At 38.1% G+C, this 18,535-nt stretch overlaps 2 protein-coding genes across 2 annotated transcripts in view; both read left to right on the top strand.

The window, feature by feature from the left end:
- The window catches only part of LOC140171087 (cadherin EGF LAG seven-pass G-type receptor 2-like), a 23,667-nt gene extending 19,952 nt beyond the window's left edge, over positions 1-3,715 (top strand). Inside the window, exons 14-17 of the mRNA XM_072194257.1 lie at positions 55-216; positions 778-974; positions 2,220-2,386; positions 3,604-3,715. Of these exons, the coding sequence (XP_072050358.1) occupies positions 55-216; positions 778-974; positions 2,220-2,340 (480 nt within the window). The 3' untranslated portion in view covers positions 2,341-2,386; positions 3,604-3,715. The remainder of the gene's footprint in view (positions 1-54; positions 217-777; positions 975-2,219; positions 2,387-3,603) is intronic.
- Positions 2,379-17,546, top strand: LOC140171088 (cadherin EGF LAG seven-pass G-type receptor 2-like). The gene is made up of 13 exons (XM_072194258.1): positions 2,379-2,386; positions 3,612-3,744; positions 4,771-4,944; positions 6,385-6,572; positions 8,421-8,583; positions 8,953-9,099; positions 10,076-10,237; positions 10,559-10,755; positions 11,099-11,264; positions 12,397-12,546; positions 14,370-14,519; positions 16,758-16,957; positions 17,306-17,546. Exons 1-13 carry the CDS (start codon positions 2,379-2,381, stop codon positions 17,544-17,546), a joined length of 2,079 nt encoding a protein of 692 aa, XP_072050359.1.
- Positions 17,547-18,535: the final 989 nt, after the last annotated feature.

Genomic DNA, 18,535 nt, shown 5'->3' on the forward strand with positions numbered 1-18,535 from the left:
AGTCTGAGACTATACACATAATATTGACATGTCATACCATTTTTCTTCCATTAGATCCTTGCATATGATACATCAGCTGTACCCAGTGTAGACTGTAGTGGCACCCCCATCAATGTCCATATTGAAGTGGTCAGTGATTTTGCACCAATTTTCACCTCCCCTGAATATACAACAACTATCATTGAAGGAGCTGCTATCGGCACATGGGTAGTACAGGTAAGATCCTTTGCTTTGTGTTTCTTTTTTGTATGCAATCATATAATTTTCTTTAGCCATTAGGCCAAAAAAATTGTTATGTTGGTGTAACCCGACCGACCCTATTATTAGGCCTGACCCTACACTTTTTTTCTTTTTTTTTGGAAAAAAAAACCAACAAAAACCGATCTACCGACCCTAAAACAAGGTGTAATTACAGGGTGGAATTACACGTTTTGGCCGGGGACTTTGTGCAGAAACTGTGTGATGAATTCCAACACGGATATGTCGTGCAAAGAGTCCAAGCCTCCGCACACTTTACAGGTTGTCGCTGACCACTATGGCCACACATCACTCCATAAACCATTTAACAACAACACAGGGACTTCGCAGCCCGAGTTTTGTACGTGTTACAACAAGACAGCAGTAAGTTCCGTGTCCAGGGGATTAAACTAACTCAATTTTTCCATGAGAGCATACTAAGCAACTGCCAGGGTTCGAACCTGCAACCTATCGCACCATAGTCGAACGCGTTATGGATTGAGCTAACTTGACTGCTAATTTGATTATTTTCTTTTCCAGGTTGAAGCTACGTCGCAGGGCACCCAACCTGACATTGTTTACATCATAAAGTCTGTTAGCAACATTGGTGCTAGTTTCTTTACCATAGACCGAGATACTGGCATTATTAGAGTAGCATCAGACCAAACTGACTTTGAGGCCATCCCTGAATACATTATTGTCGTTGAGGCTCAAGACAGAGGCACAGAACCATTCAGGTATGTATAAACACAGTACAAGAAATAAGTCCCCCTCTAAAAATTTCATCAGAACATTGTAAGGTTTCGTTTTGTACCAATAAAACTAACTTTGATATAATTATATGACTGTTTACTAAGTGTTGTGTGAAAATGAAAGATGTCCATGACTTCAGGGCTGAATGAGCCCAAATTGAAGACAAAAACTGCCATATTCAAAAGTCACAAAATATAGGCCTCAGTATTGTCACAAAAGTTGATTCATGGCTTAATTGTTACATGGAAAACCCCATGTGGTTGAGTGCAGTTTAAAATCTGCACCATTTGAACTTTACAAGGGGTAGACTTGATTAAATCAGCCAGTTTATTCTCATTAATTACATATAGAAAGACAAATAATGATACATAAATAAAATAAGTATAGCAACAATAAAATACATATAAAGTAAAACAAACTGGCATTGACAATCTAGGACATGGAGATACCCGACCAGCAAGTCTCAGGCAAGATAAAATATTCAAAAACAATTGTTAAAAGACATTAGAGTTTAAACAGTGGTGGATCAACCCATGATGGTTCGGATTTTGAACAAATGTACAGTTTATAGAATAAAAATTACCACAAAAAGGCAGAAAAATTTGATAAAGAAAGGGAAATCTATATTCAAAATAGCTAAAAAGTATTATGTGTAGGCCTATATTAGTATATGCTATTGCTGTTGGTATTGTCCAGGTCTAAAATTTTAAAAATTAGTAAATGATCACATCAAACAATTCTCGCATTTCTCAATACGATGCGCCTCAACGGTCGCCGGTCGAGGCCAAAATACGAGTGGATCATGGGAAAATATCGACATCCAAAGCCCGCGTAATACAAATACAATACAGGAACATCATTGTGGGTTTAAATGTCATTATTATGATGTTACATGCGAATGCACACTAAAACAACAATTTACAATTATAGTAGATCCATTTTCTATCTATTGATCACAGGGAATCCTTCGTGGAGCTGTTTTCAACATATTTATTATTACACTCACGTGAAAATTCAATAGCAGCTAGAACAGCGATGTCAACTCTGTAGTATAAATTTTGACTGCCAAAGAGCAACCACTGGCGGCGCATCATATTGTGAAACGCAAGAATTGTGCATTTGTACCAAAAGGAAACATGAGTGTTGTAGATTGCCATGCACGAATGCTTGTTTAATTTCCTTTTAATAAATAGGGTAATTTACTAAACATGTTTGTTCTTGATTGACAGATCTGCAACTACAACTGTCACTGTTACTTTGCTTAACATGAACGACAACTGCCCACGTTTTGATGAGCTGCGATACACAGGAACGGTTACACCATTAAGACAAGTATGTAGTCAAGAATGATGGCAGTCTTGACAGACTTATTTTGACTACAGTAGATAATGACAAGGTAAGGCCAACTAATTTATGAGAATGTGGAATGGGCTAATAAACGAAATGTTTCTTCTCAGTTGAGGACACCTGTATTTTGTTTTAGGGAACAAGTTTAAGGCTCTCACCTAACAGGCAAGAGTAGCTAAAATTATTCAGTTTTGAAAAAAAACACATATTTAGCGATATTTAAAATTTTTTTTTTTTAGTAGCAGTACATGTATTTCTCCGATTTTACCACATTTCATTTTTTATCAGTGAAATCCAGAAAAAAACACCACATTTTCATGTATAAAATGTCCAGGAACAATATATTTGTGATTTTATTGTTGGTTAAATTTTTGTATATCACAATGAAATCGATAACACTTAATTAAAATCAATTTCACACATCAAGCCTACTTTGTAACTGATGGATCAAAAAATATTTGATATTTGAGACTCATTTTGCCATAAATCCTGACAAAAGAATAAAAATAAGTAAGACAGTGTATTTCCCCACCTGACTCATTAGCTCAGTTGATAGGGCATTGGTCCGTGGTCTAATGCTGAATTTATACTCGATCGCTTTTGCAGAAAAGCGATTCTCACACATGCTCAGTGTTTACTTACATTTCCAGAGCGCAAGCCGATCAATTGATTTAAATCACTGAGACAAAAACGATGTCGCTTTTGCAAGTTGAAGAAATCTCAACTTCCCAGCGATATCACTTGACACGTGAATGCGTCAACCAATCATATACAACCAACTGGATCTATTATTTTGCTAATTAATTTACCTTTCTCAATTATTAACTTTTGGTGTTGAATTAATTCAAAACAATAATTATATAAAAATGTATTTTGTGGCATTTAGAATGCTTTAATTGTCGTCTGCAATTGCTATCGCCGTGATGAGTATAAATGCAAAAGCGACGAGCGATGCATCGGAAAATTGGGCGATTGACCATCGCTTTCCAAAAGCGTTTCATCGCAAGCGCTCGGCGATCGAGTATAAATTCAGCTTTACGGCCACAGGTTCAAATACTGGATGATCATTGATTTTTTTCATTGGTTCTCAAGGACTGGTATTAAAAACTATTTCTCATGATACCTCAAAGAGGGAGAGCCGTGTCCAATGCAGCTAGTAAAGCATTCCACGTCCTAATTGTAGTAGGGAAGAAGGCATAATGGTACATCAAGCTGGAGGTTATATCTAGATTTTTGATATCAAGCTATTTTTGTTTTCATTCTTAGATTTATAGTGGTCAAATCGAGGGCCCAAATGATGGCATATTTGGGATAGAAGAGAACCTGGTATCAGATGGTAGTGCTACAGAAGTCTATGTTACATTGGATGACCCTACAAAACTAGGATTGGATTTCTATACTGTATTGGTAAGTGGGTGGGGTGGGCTGTGGTGGGGGAGGGGAGGGTTGTATGGGGGGGGGAGGGTTGTATGGGGGGGTTGCATTTTGAATGGGATATGTATGTATGTGTGGATGGTAGTGCTATATAAGCCTCTGTTACATTGGAAGACCCTACAAAACTAGGATTGGATTTCTATACTGTATTGGTAAGTGTGTAATGTATGGTAAGGGGAGTGTAGTCTGGGATGTGTGGGGGATATGTGTAGGATGGGTGTGTGTGTGTGGATGGTAGTGTAAAGAAGTCTATGTTACATTGGAAGACCCTACAAAACTAGGATTGGATTTCTATACTGTATCGGTAAGTGTGTAATGTATGGTAAGGGGAGTGTAGTCTGGGGTGTGTGGGGGATATGTGTAGGATGGGTGTGTGTGTGTGGATGGTAGTGTAAAGAAGTCTATGTTACATTGGAAGACCCTACAAAACTAGGATTGGATTTCTATACTGTATCGGTAAGTGTGTAATGTATGGTAAGGGGAGTGTAGGCTGGGATGTGTCGGGTAATTGTGTATGGGATGGGGGTGTATGAAGTATAAAGCAATAATCATGAGGAGTGGATGCTACAAAAGGTGCAATGTATGAAGCTTCAAAGGCACCCAAAACTGATGAAATGTTTGCCACAAACAACTAGATAACAAGTTATACAAATAAAGAAGTTCAAAGAAAATTTATGCTGTACAAATGTGATAAATACATTAGAAACTTATGAATAAGTAAGTCAAATGAGTTTTAAAAGTTTTTTGGCCTACTATAGAATATCTGTGTGGATGACTGTGCAGGTGGGTGTTTGTATGTGTTTTGCTTGGGTGTTTGGTGAGCTACTTCACTATCCAAATTTTTTGTAATGCATTGAGGTGATTCTGCTTGTGTATTAAAGGTATTTTTTTACCAATGATAAAATGCAATTGGATGGTATACACATTATATCCATTTATGAGATTTGGTTTAATATGAATAAATGAACTGCTTAATTTACTGGTTTCTTTTGTCTGCAGATCTCAATAACTGACGATACCATGACCGTACCAAGTGTCCCACCATGTGACGACATCATAGCTAATGTCAGCATCATCATCACTGCAGATTTATCCCCAGTGTTTATCATCCCTCCTGGAGGATACATAGGATATCTGCCGGAGAATTCACCAATCGGTACATTTATTATTACAGTAAGTAATTGTCTCACATGGGTAATTAATAAGGGTTTTTAGTTTGTTTGTTGCTTTTTATGCCTCCACCAGAAGTATTATGTTTCCTGGTTGTCTGCCCATCCGTTATTCTGTCATTCCGTCCGAGCTTGCGTGTGCTATTTTTTTGGAACTGATAAGGAGTATCGTGATGTGATTTGGTGGAGGGAATTTGTTCACATTTCACAGTGAAAAACATTATTTTTGCGGAGTAAATACAATTGTACTGAGAAAGGAGAATTTCGCAGCGTGGTGCGCGATTTCGCACTGCGAAAATCGTAGGAACCTGCTTATAACCTATGCAGAATGATTGTACATGCATGTGTAAAAAATGAGAGCACAATTTGTTCTCAAACTAGTGAGGATGGCTTCACTCTGGCCAACTGTAATCTAAGAGAGGGCAAGTGAGGCCAACTCAAGGTCGGCACATCATCATCAAGGAGCACATCATCAATTTTTTGGTGGGTATCCTCTCCCAGAATTTGGATATAGTGGTTCTTTGGGAGCTGATGGTGTACCAGTAAAAGGGGAGTCTTTCAGAGCTGAGAATGGTTAAATCAAGGCTCTTGTTTGGATTTCTGGTTGAAAGTTATCTGAAAAAAACCCAGAAATGTGAGGAATGAGCAATTTAGGGGTCTTTTACAGCTGAAATGATCAAAGTCAGGGTCTTTCAGTGCTCTGTTTTGATCATATTCTTTGGTCTATTGGAGCTGCACGGTCCAAAAACAGTAGCATACCCATATGGTGATTTGCATTAAGTGTCCCCTCACACAGGCTGCTGCAGCCAGACAGTGTGTCGAGAGAAAATATGTTGATTGAGGCCAGAGTGAGCCCAATTTTAGTGAAGCCGATTTGTGCGCTCAATCCTAATTTTGAAACTGAGATAAACAATAATTGTGACCCGTTCTGACAAAACCAGGAACAAGTCGCATTTTTGACATTTTATGATTTGAATAAAAATGTAAGCTTGAGACAATAAGCTTTAAACTGACACCAAAATTATATGAAAAGCATCAATATTTCTTAAGATATGGATAATTTTGTAAATGATACCTTCATATTTTTGCCAAATTGCTATTCCTTTTATACAGGATTAAATAGGGATTATCACAGTTCAACTTATTTATTGATTAAATAAACCTCTTTTTAATAAGTACTTTGAAGGATTTGAAAGTCCACTTAGTCCCACAGTCAAACACCATAAAATTAAGAATTCTAAAATTTGATTTTTTTTTTGTATGGGAATGTCATCTTCTTAAAGGCATATGACTCAAAAACATGTCTAGCGACTTGTTCCAGGTTTTGTTGGAGCTGGTCACAAATTAGAAAGTATTAACATTTAAGACAATATTTTTACCAATGACAGGTCACTGTATGGAGATGCTAACTTTTTGTGCATTTTATTTTGTAAACATCTTGCAGATTATTGCAAAATCTTACGATGGAAGTACCGGTAATATCAAATACCAGTTGAAAGACGGCAAAGGATTGTTTGAGATTGGTCGTGATTCGGGTGATATAACAACAATATCAGCTGATGTCGACTTTGAACTTATACAGGAGTACACATTGGTAGTTGAAGCACAGGACAGAAGCACAGAACCATTCAGGTGAGATGTCAGACAAATACTGAACTAATTGTGCATGTGGAGGTGTGATTGAAATATTATTATTCTGTTTTACCCACAGAATTAGAGAAGGAGAACCGGGACTCCCTATACCGCCACATACAATCAAGCCGTCAGCTATGGAGAGAAAATTGGGGGTATTCGGGTCCTTGCCGACGGTGCGCGGAGACAAACGAAAACAATTCTGGGTCTCATCTGAAGCGTCTTGGTACTCGCGTGCAGGTTGTATCAAGTGCGTCTCTCAAATGTGCCCATCATCCATGTCGCGCTTGCATGACAATGAATACCTCGAAAGCGCATTCGAGGGAAACCGAATACCCCAATTTTTACTCCATGCCTGTATCAAGATGGTGGCCGAGTCCTGGTTCTCTGGTTTTAATTCTGTGGTTTTACCAGATTGAAACAGCTGAATCATAATTAAATCCTTTAGTTTGATTAATAGGGATAAATTAATTAAAAATCATGTCCGAGGAGACCCATCCTAAGCCATATAAAAAGGCTGGTATTTTATTTTTTTAGTTTAGTTTGTAAAGTTGTATTCCAAAGGCCCTACAATTGTTATAAGGGTTATTTTAATCATCTGCGTATAGCCATGCGCTTCAATGGAAAAAGTTCAAGTTTTGAAATATTTTCTCAAAATACCAAGAGCTATCTTAAGAACTACTGGCTCAATACTAGGCGTGTTTGTACTCATTTTAATGCATTTTTCATGCTGAAATTTCTGAAATTTTTGAATTAAAAAAAAATTGAAACTTGTCGCCTGCAGTCGACACCAGCGTGAAGAGAGTTAAGGGTAGGTGATCAGATTAGTGCCGGTTGGAGCTTCAGGCCCTCAAAGCCTTTATAAATCAACTAAATTATTGCTGTGGCCTGAAAGTGGCAACTCAATTTTAGGCAAGTAGCGGCATGCTTTTTTTGAGCAGCAGCAAGTGATAGCCAATGCTAAGGTGCTGCATTGACATCACTGCCACCAAACTGCCACCACACTACCACTTGCTAGTCCATATCATCAAAACAAAACCTATATCAGGCTTATATCTGGTGCAGTTCTTGCTTAAATATTTAATTCTAATTGTTCTTATGTGCATTTTTATATTGTAATTTATTGTATGTAATTGGGCCTACGGGCCACGAATTGGCAATAAAATATCAATCAATCAATCAATCAATCAATCAATCAATCAATCAATCAAATAATCAATCAATCAATCAATCAATCAATCAATCAATCAATCAATCAATCAATCAATCAATCAATCAATCAATCAATCAATCAATCAATCAATCAATCAATCAATCAATCAATCAATCAATCAACATTTACATGGTTATAAGAAAAATATGAGCTATCCCTGCATCTGATGTCAGATAAGGCTTGCAGGCTTGAGTTTAATGGAGTTAATTTGGGGATGAAGAATATCACCCAATCCTAAACCCCATGTGGAAGATTCAGATAAAGTCTTCCACAGAGGGAATATGGGTTTCAAATAGAATAGACAATTGGGTAACTTTCATTTGAAATACTCACTCCAGTTGTGGAAGATATAGGTAAAGCCATATACAGGGGAGTATGGGTTTCTAAATAATTAAACCTATAATGAAAGACAGAGATAAAAAGGCACGCCATGATTGGTTGCGGACCTGCGCAGTACAGCATTTTCTCTCTAGTTGTCAGAATTTTAGACGCAAACTAGTCTTTTTATCTCTGTCTATCACTATAATCAATTACAATTGAAAAACATACTCCCTGTGCGGAAGACATTTCTTAAACCTTCCACAGGGGTATGGCAGATTCAAATGTAATAGCCAATTATATATCTTGTGTTTCAGGTCTTCAACTGTAACAGTTATTATAAATGTCAATAACACCAATGATAACTGCCCAGAATTTGGAAGCACATTCTACGCTGGTCAAATAAGCTTACAGGATCTGTTCGTGGCTGACAAGGATACATTGGATAGGCTCGTTCTTGTGGCTTATGATGTGGATATGGTGAGTTTATTATCACACAACTATTTTAGATCTAGAAGACAAGGTTGCTACATCCAGTGCCGCTGAGAGCCATTACGGGCCCGGGGGTAAAATGATCGCACAGGGCCCCTTTTTTACGGACCCCCATGAGGTATCTTTTCTTTGCTTTTATGGACCCTTTAAGGTATGCTTTCTTTTTTGTTCATAACATCTAAACGGAATATATTTTAGGTCTAAAATTTACGGGGATTATGAGAAAAATATGAGCTTTCTTCTGATCCCAAAATCTCCATTTTGATAGGAAGAAGTGGGGGATGAGGCTGTTGATCGGGTCACCCATCTGTAAATATGATCAGTGCATATTATTTTCTTATTTTTTATATGTTTCAGACTTTTGATGGTGATATTGAATTATTGCCGGGTCCTGGAAATGGAGTCTTTGCTATAGATGAAGACAGGTCAATAACTGGCCAATCACGAGTCTTCATTAGACTTCTTGATGATGATCAGCTTACAGACAGCTCGTATGCCTTACAGGTAGGTTGCTGCTTCAAAGGTAACATTTAAACTTTTCAACAAAATTACATTTGTGGGTTCATGGAGTATGATAGGCTTACAGACAGCTCGTATGACTTACAGGTAGGTTGCTGCTTCAAAGGTAACATTTAAACTTTTCAACAAAATTACATTTGTGGGTTCATGGAGTAGTAGTGGAGAAGTATATGTAGTGGCAACTGCTTGATGGAAAATGCTGGTTTCATACTTTCTGCTGCTTGCCGCTGAGTGGTGACACGTTGATCATGTATATCTTGTAACGGTCAAAATTTTCATATGATGAACGGCTTTTCCTTCTAGCTACCGGTACATGCACTTTAAGATTTATAAAGTTAACTTTGAGGACTAATAAATTGCCATAAAGTTTGTATTATATCGTAAATTTGAAGAAAAAAAAAATCAAAATTATTTTATATCAGAAGGACATTCCTTGTATTCAGAATGCAATTTGATGTGTCTTATATGTGCTCAGGTCCCAAAAAAGTACTGTGCAAACGTTGTCGCTATTGGAGCCCTTTTTGTGCCTAGTTTTGAAACTTTTGACAGTATTGCGCTATTTTTGCAACAAGATATATAAAAAATATGCAAGCAAAGGGTAAAAACTTTTTGCACTATCGTTTAGAGCTCTGAGTCGAGAGAAGTTTTTCTCATTTTTTCAAAATATTCTTTAAACAAAAATATCCCAGGAAAAACATATACAATTATATGGCATCTTTGGCAGATTTTGAAGTCTTTGCCATATTGGTCCATGCCCTGAAAAGCTAAAATAAAGTGCTATCCTTGATTTTGTATAAAAAAAGGGGGTGGAAATTGGATAAAAAATAACTGAAAAGCGATCTTAAAAAAAAATGGAAGATCATTCATTGGTTATCTACTTTTGTGTTGAGTGGGGGATTTGTATGCACACATACATTGTAATTTATGCTGACATGCCAAAGACATTTTTTCTTCTGTTTAGATCCTTGCATCGGATCCATCAGCTGTACCCAGCGTAGACTGTAGTGGCACCCCTGTCGATGTCCTAGTTGAAGTGGTCAGTGATTTTGCACCCAACTTTACCCTGCCAGAATATTCAGGAAACATAATTGAAGCAGCTCCTATCGGCACATTTGTGGTGCAAGTAAGTGGTTTGTTTGAGTTCTTTATTTGCATGCTTCTTATGAATATATCTCTTCCCAGCACATTATGCAACAAGACTTCAAAGACAAAAATCAGCCAAGGTATCGAGCGGTAGCTCCTGAGGAAAAATACTGAGGCCCAAAACAAAAATCGATAATAATAACTTTGCACCATCTATTTTTAGTTCATTGTGTGAAATTGTCAATTGTCAACCGCTCCCTTGGAAAAGTAACTCCAAAACAAAACCCTCCGATTTCACACAATGACCTCAAAATAGATGATGCACAGTTATTATTGTCTAATTAAATCAATTCTCTTTTAGGTTGAAGCCACATCGCAGAGTGCCAAACCTGACATTGTGTACATCCTAAAGTCTGTTAGCAACAATGGTGGTAGTTTATTTGCTATAGACAGAATTAGTGGCATAATTACGGTTGAGTCAGACCAGACCGACTATGAGGACTTAACACAGTACACTCTTGTTGTTGAGGCTCAGGACAGAGGCATAGAACCATTCAGGTAAGTTACAGTGGTAGTAGTTTCTTTGCTCTAGACAGAATTACTGGTCACGTCAGACCAGACTGACTATGAGAGCACAACACAGTACACTCTTGTTGTTGAGGCTCAGGACAGAGGAGTAGAACCAATCAGGTAATTTGAAATGATAGGGGATGCTCTAGGGACTCATGAAAAGACTTGAAGTATAAACTTCTATATTAATATAAAATATTAATAATATTAATATTATCTTAATATTCACCTGGGAAAGTGAAGTCCGAATGTGATAGTTTAAATTCAGACTTCCACTCTTAAGTAGTACAAATAACTCACTCATCATTCCAATGTAACTGTATTTCACCAGGTCAGCCACCACAACCGTTTTTGTTTATCTTGGAGACGCTAATGATAACTGTCCAGACTTTCGCCAGGACACTTACACTGGAGTAATATCAGCATATGATTTATATGTAGTGACTGGAAGTGGCAGCACAGAAAGACTTGTACTCACTGCTTTCGATGATGATACGGTGAGTAGTATGGGATCCAAGTTAGGAAATGTTGTGTCATTAAAAGCCATCCATTTGAAATTTGTCCCTCCCCCAGTGGTATATGGGTTCCAAGTTAGGAAATGTTGTGTTAGTGGCCCTGACTTGCCATCCATTTGAAATCTACCCTCAGTGGTATGGGATCCAAGTTAGGAAATATTGTGTCAGTGGTACTGGCCCCTCGCTCATTAAAAGCCATCCATTTGAAATCTGTCCCTCCCCCCAGTGGTATGGGTTCTAAGTTAGGCATTGTTGCAGGTGGCCCTGGTCCCTCATTCATCATCATCATCATCCTTCGGCTGCTGAGCAGGGGACTGCAAGTTTACTCCAGCTACATCGGTTTTGACCCATTGCTGATAGTTGACCTTGACTCAGCATGCTGTCCATATCCCCAAAAAGACACTGGATGTATTTCCAGAACAAGGTTTGTTGCCATCCAGGTTTCTTCTTGCCATGGTTTCCTCTGGCCCCTCATTAAAAGCCATCCATGTGAAATTTATCCCCCACTTAGTGGTATGGGTTCCAACTTATGAAATAATATGTCAGTGGCCCTGGCTTCTCACTCATCAAAAGCCATCCATTTGAAATCTATCCCCCCCCACTTTGAAGTTTACGGTCATGTCTTCCATAATAAGTAGCCATCTTGAAATCTGAAGCTATATCACTATAGCTATAGCATTCAAACATGATGGCCCTTTGGATTTCAACTGTGAGTAGCCCAATGAAGATGTATAGGCCTAATCAAGATATGTGATGCGATCAAGCAAAATGAGTCGGGATGTAGGGAATATTGATTTTGAGATATAGCCAATACTAGTATTCAACTTCTTTGTATTTTATTGTTCTGAGCAACATTAAAATGACCATATCTTGGAACCATATGTCTAATTATGATGGGGTTTTCAGCAAAATAAAGGTCTGATAATGGCTCATGTAATGAAATTAAAAACTCATCGATCGACATCAGACTTATTTAGCCTGATCATCGCATCACATATGTGATGTATATGCGATATTGAGACAAAAAAACGCTTGTTATTTCACATCATGAATAATGCCGTTTGCCCACAAGAATTACATGTAATTTCAGTTTTATCGTTTCTTTGCTCTCCAGAGATTCATTGGTACATTCAATCTTGAGTCTGGTCCAGGGACTGGTATCTTTAATATCGTCACCTATAGCGATCCTGGTGATACAGAAATAGAGGTGTACATTCAACTGTTGGACCCAGAATTACTTGCAGATCCAACATACATCTTAGAGGTAAGCTTAAGGGTGGTCTTAATTAAAGTCATAATGTACATCTTATAATATAAATTTGGTTAATTTTTTTTAAACCTGATTTTTTGGCATATTTGTAATGTTTACACATGTCACAACTTGCACCTAAATGGAATCAGCCAAATTTGTTGTGTTTGTAGGTAAACAGAGCAAAGTTCGACATAGAGTCATAATTCAAAGAATTATGACTTTATGTCCTCCCATAGAACTGCGTGTTAAACGGCCAAAATAACAAGCAGTGTTTCTTTTACTTTACCTCGTTACTATCAGCTCAAAATGGACAGAAACCATTCCGGATAATTATTACTAGTATTATTTCAGCATTTTGAGTATATAATGACAAATTTAAAATTAAAACTTTTGGGACTCATAAACTTCTAAATTGTTGATCTAAAGTATATAAAAGTATACATATTTTAGAATGGAAAAGATTTGATGAATCCATCTGTGAGGTCAAATTTGGGCAAAAATGCTCAGTTTGAGAGAAAATCCCCCCAATTTTTTTTTGGGGGGCCCAAATTTACGGATACCGTAACAAAAATTTCTTGAGTAAAAAAAAATTTTGTTTAGACCAACAATTTAGAAGTTATGAGGCCCAAAAGTGTCCTTAATTTGTCAACGTAGAGTGTGTTGAAATTATGGTTTTTTATACCTTCAAGAGCCACTTTTACCCAAAGTGGCTCCTGGTTCACAGGGATTTCATGTGAACCAGGAGCCACTTTTACCCAAAGTGACTCCTGATTCACAGGGATTTCATGTGAACCAGGAGCCAGTTTTTACCCAAAGTGACTCCTGATTCACAGGGATTTCATGTGAACCAGGAGCCACTTTTTACCCAAAGTAACTCTTGGTTCACAGGGATTTCATGTGAACCAGGAGCCAGTTTTTACCCATAGTGGCTCACGGGGATTTCATGTGAACCAGGAGCCAGTTTTTACCCATAGTGGCTCCTGGTTCACAGGGATTTCATGTGAACCAGGAGCCACTTTATACCCATAGTGGCTCACAGGGATTTCATGTGAACCAGGAGCCACTTTTACCCATAGTGGCTCCTGGTTCACAGGGATTTCATGTGATCAAGGAGCCACTTTTTAACTAAAGTGGCTCCTGGTTCACAGGGATTTCACATGAACCAAGAGATACTTTTTACCCAAAGTGGCTCTTGGTTCTCAGGGATTTCATGTGAACCAAGAGCAACTTTTAACCCAAAGTGACTCCTGGTTCACAGGGATTTCATGTGTACCAGGAGATCCACTTTTAACCCAAAGTTACTCCTGGTTCACAGGGATTTCATGTGAACCAGGAGCACATGGATTTCATGTGAACCAGGAGCACATGGATTTCATGTGAACCAGGAGCCACTTTTTACCCAAAGTAACTCTTGGTTCACAGGGATTTCATGTGAACTAGGAGCAACTTTTAACCCAAAGTGACTCCTGGTTCACAGGGATTTCATGTGAACTAGGAGCCACTTTTTACCCAAAGTGGCTCTTGGTTCACATTGATCATTTGGGCTTAATTAATTTAATTTATTGTTAGCTTTTGTCTACATCCCTGTGGTTTGGGGATTTTTACTAGTGCAGTGTTCAGGCTTGAAAATTTTGAGGTTTTAGCTGATTTCAGCATTTTTTGTTATTGTTATTATTGTTTTCAGTGTTTTTCAGCCTAATATATTTTTTAATCAAATTCACAGAAAATGGTAAAAGACCAATTTTCATGCCTGAGTGATAGTACACTACTATGGTTCGCATATTGTGTTGCTCTTCTTGGTACAAATATTTCTATAATATCTTTGATTATTTCAGATTACGACAACTGACGCCCCTAGGTCATGTGTGATTAACAAAGCTACTATAACAGTAAACGTGGTTGAAGATCTGGCACCAAAATTTGATCAAGAAGAATATTTTGGTAATGTGAGAGAAGGCGCTAACATTGGATTTCTTGTAGTTCAGGTAATGTATATTTTATGACCATAATCATGAGCTTGTTTAACCCCATGAGAACTACCTGCTGATTGGCCAAAATGAATATTGTGTCCAATTTTGAACCAATCAAGGAGGGTATTAATAAGATCATCTGCAAATGCAAGTTTTACCATAAATAGTTTCAAGCCTAGTCATAATTGGCAATTGAAATGAGCATTTCAAGTTATCAACCAAACAGAAATGCTGTTAGATGACCAGTAGTGTCCAGGGGGTTAAAAGAACATTGGAATATAATGTTTCAGGATTAAAGCCATAATATGTGATTTGTCCCACAGTGACACCCTCAATTTTTCTTGAATTTCTACTTTTTGCATGATTGTAATGCCTAAAATACCATGTGAAAGACTAAACCTGAAGTGCTTTAATTACAGAAAAATATAAGTTTTTATATTAAATCTGGAGACCTCCAGTAATATTCAGAGTTCACCAATGGAGTGATGGCTAAACACATCATGTGCATGATTGTGTATCGTTGAATCAGTGATGTATAAACTGAGTGCATATCGCCATTCATCGTATATCTTGATGTATGAACAGTGTGTATATTCGTCTTACGTTTTGTTTGTACATCCCAGCTGCGTGAAGCTCTGCCAATAATCATGATAATAATACAATCAGCGAACTAATACATGCTCTGTAGGCACTGGAATGAAATAGCAATTTTACCTCATTTGTTTGGCTTGAAATTAAAAAGGGGACAATGTGATCAATGAATAGTAGCATTTAAATAGGAATCTATTCTTTGTGCAAATCACACATTATTGCTTTAAATGTTTAATTATAATTGTTTAGATCACATACATGGCCTTTGGCCAGATATAATAACTTGCAGGGTTGTCACTAGACTGAATTTAGTGCCGGCTAAATTTCCATGATATTTGTCCAAAATACTCTCATGCATCACTTTCCAGCTGTTTTTAGGTAAAAAGTACAATTTCTCTACTTAAGTGCCGGTTGGCAAGTCCTCATATTCCCTTGAGTGCCGGTTGGTCTGCCTGAGTGCTGGTTACTACCGACCGGCACCGACCAGTGTAGTGACAACCCTGATAACTTGATAAAGATGGGAAGTTTGTTGGGAACAGCCCATTTGTCCAAAGAGTCAGAAAAGGGGGTTAAAGTTAGGGTTTAGGGCATTTTAGGTTAGTGTCAGTGTTAGGATTAGGATTAGAGTTATGTTTATGATTTGGTTAAGGGTTAGGCCTAGGGTTATAGCTTAGGGTTAGGGTGAAAGTTAGGGTTAGGCCTAGGGTTAGGGCTTAGGGTTAGGGTGAAAGTTAGGGTTATGAATGGGGTAAGGATTAGGATTTATGGTTTTTGGACTTGTGACCCTTTTGAATATGGACCCGTAATCAGTTTGTTAAATAGACTTGAGGAAAATCCCAAGTATGTGGTTATATAAAATGGTTGCTGCATTTTTGAGTAAAAGTTAGTATCATTTGAAATTACTTGGTACTCGAGGTTGGTAAACATGAGTAAGATTTAATCTTTCCCTAGAGAGTGCCATCTTCAAAGCCCTCACGAGTACCATCTTCAGTGCTTTGATGATAGCACTCGCGAGAGTTCCAGAAGCTCAGCCCTCTGAAAAGGCTTCTCTAGGGAAAGATTAAATCCTGCTCAAAAATTAGTATCCTGACCATGTAGTTATTTGTATATTCTCAGTCATCCAGGTTTGCAAAGTAGTTAAACCAAAGGTATAATTTCTTCAACTGGATTTATTATTCGTGTAGATTTCTTTTTGACATTGGGGGGGGGGTGGGGTTAGAAAAATTTCTTGAAATATAGTGAATACAGCACCTTTTGGTAACAGAATAAGTGTATGGTACATGTACAAATGCACAGAAAGTGCACAAAAATAATTTGCCATTTTGAAGCTAAACTGATGAAATATTGTTCAAAAGTGGAATAAAATTTGGGCTTTGGGGGCTAAAATGGCCAAATATGAGGTTAATTTGGTCAGAAACCCTCATACAGGCATCAACATTGGGGGGATGATTGTATGGACCATCCTCCCCCATCCCCCGGGATCTATGCCTGTGTTCGGAACTGGCAACAGTTTCACATCCTATCCTGGATAGGCAGTCTGGTCATCTGGCAGCTATTATAGGTATATACCCAAGACAGAGACAAAGAAATAAATCATCAAATCTGGAAAAATCTTCTGAGATTTTTTAAACCCTGATAACCATGTTTGTGATGAACCCACAGGTGAATGCCACCAGTCAAAATGCCGGCACAGCAGAGATCTCGTACTCGGTCAAATCAGGCACCAATGGAGGCCTTATTTTATTTGACGTGGACAAGAACTCAGGATGGATCTCGGTCATATCAGATCAAACAAATTATGAGTCAGTCACAGAGTATACACTCGTTGTAGAAGCGCAAGACAGGGGAACTGAACCTCCCAGGTAAGAAAGACTAAAGACTTACCTGACAGGACTCAGAATTGTATAAGCTGATATCCTTGGTGTTGTCTGAAATTACATATGTAGGACCTTCCATCAGTTTGTAAGCTGCAACATGCATGACTTTAGATCAACAATAGGTTTATTTTTGGCATGCAATTTAAAAATAAATAATAATGTGTGCCAGACCCGGCTTCTTGTTTGCTACCTCACATATGTGGGGCTTATGTTATCATCCAAATGGTTGCCTGGTTGTTTCTTTGTTTGTTTGCATAAGAATTTTCTACTTCAGATAGTGCTCTTGTAATTGGATCTGTGAGTAATTGAAAGGGCCATTTTTATATTTCACAGGTTCGCTACTACAGTGGTCATCATATCTATCACAGATGAAAATGATGTGTGTCCAGAATGGGATGAAATAGAATACTTTGGACAGATAACTACCGAGGATATTTATGTCGTGCAAGAAGGAGCAGTAGAATATCTTGTGTTGCGAGCGTCTGATGGGGATACGGTGAGAAGAGTACTGGATTCAAAACACATTTTTAGGCTTAACCCCATGGGACCTACCAGTCAAATTATTGGTTTCTAAGGACTATTTTGATTGGGGGCACGTGCACTGGGCGCCCCCCCCCCCTTGCTGCACCCCCCTGCGATGAAAGTCAAATTTGTGCACGTTTTGCACGCATTTTCAGCACAAATAGTCATTTGAAAGATCAATTTAAGACTAAAAAATTCAACTTCATTACTAAAATTAATGGTATTTGTGCAACAACCCCTATAATATAGCTACGCCACTGCGTGAATGTTGCTGTAATGGCAGTATGCTGGCATCAGTGAATCGTTCCACTAAAATTCTGTTTTAAGGCTATTGATCATGTAAGGACTCACAAGTTAACCGACAATTATATGAGATAAGTTGCATATGTAACTTCTTTCAAACTGTGCATACACATTCTTTTTAGAGTTTTAACGGTATTGCCAATTTAGAGTTTGACTCGTCCCTCGGAGGTTTTGCCATAGAGCCCGTCACACCAAGTGAAATCCGCGTCGTCCTGGCAGATAACCAGGGCATACAAGATGGCAGGAGTTACGTTTTAGAGGTAAGCTTTGTTTGTTTATTTGCATGTTTGTGTTTGATTTCACTGTTCAATGGCTTTCTTGTATTGAGCAAACTATGACGTGTCGCACACTGCAGGGCAAAGAACAATGGAAATTCCTATAATTTGTGCTCAAAAATGGGGGGGGGAAGTAATTTTTGGCCAGCCAAAATGGAGGGCAAGCAATTTTTGGCAAGCCGAGAGGAGGGGCATGCAATTTTTGGCACACATTCATGGAGCGCCTTATGCAAATTTTCCTGCTCGCTGCACTGCAATATATATCTAGGCCATTTTATGTTTGCAAAGGTGGGGGGGGCAAAGATTTTTTGGCAGACTGAGAGTGGGGGAAAGGAATTTTGGCAGGCCATCTGAAAACTTTTACGGGCTCATAATTCTTGCACAGCCCGTTACTACTACATGTAACAACACTAACTTTAATATTAATTTTACCTTGTTCACTACACTTTCTTTGACTAGGTCT

Source organism: Amphiura filiformis, chromosome 15 (assembly GCF_039555335.1).
Source record: "Amphiura filiformis chromosome 15, Afil_fr2py, whole genome shotgun sequence".
Lineage (NCBI taxonomy): Eukaryota > Metazoa > Echinodermata > Ophiuroidea > Amphilepidida > Amphiuridae > Amphiura > Amphiura filiformis.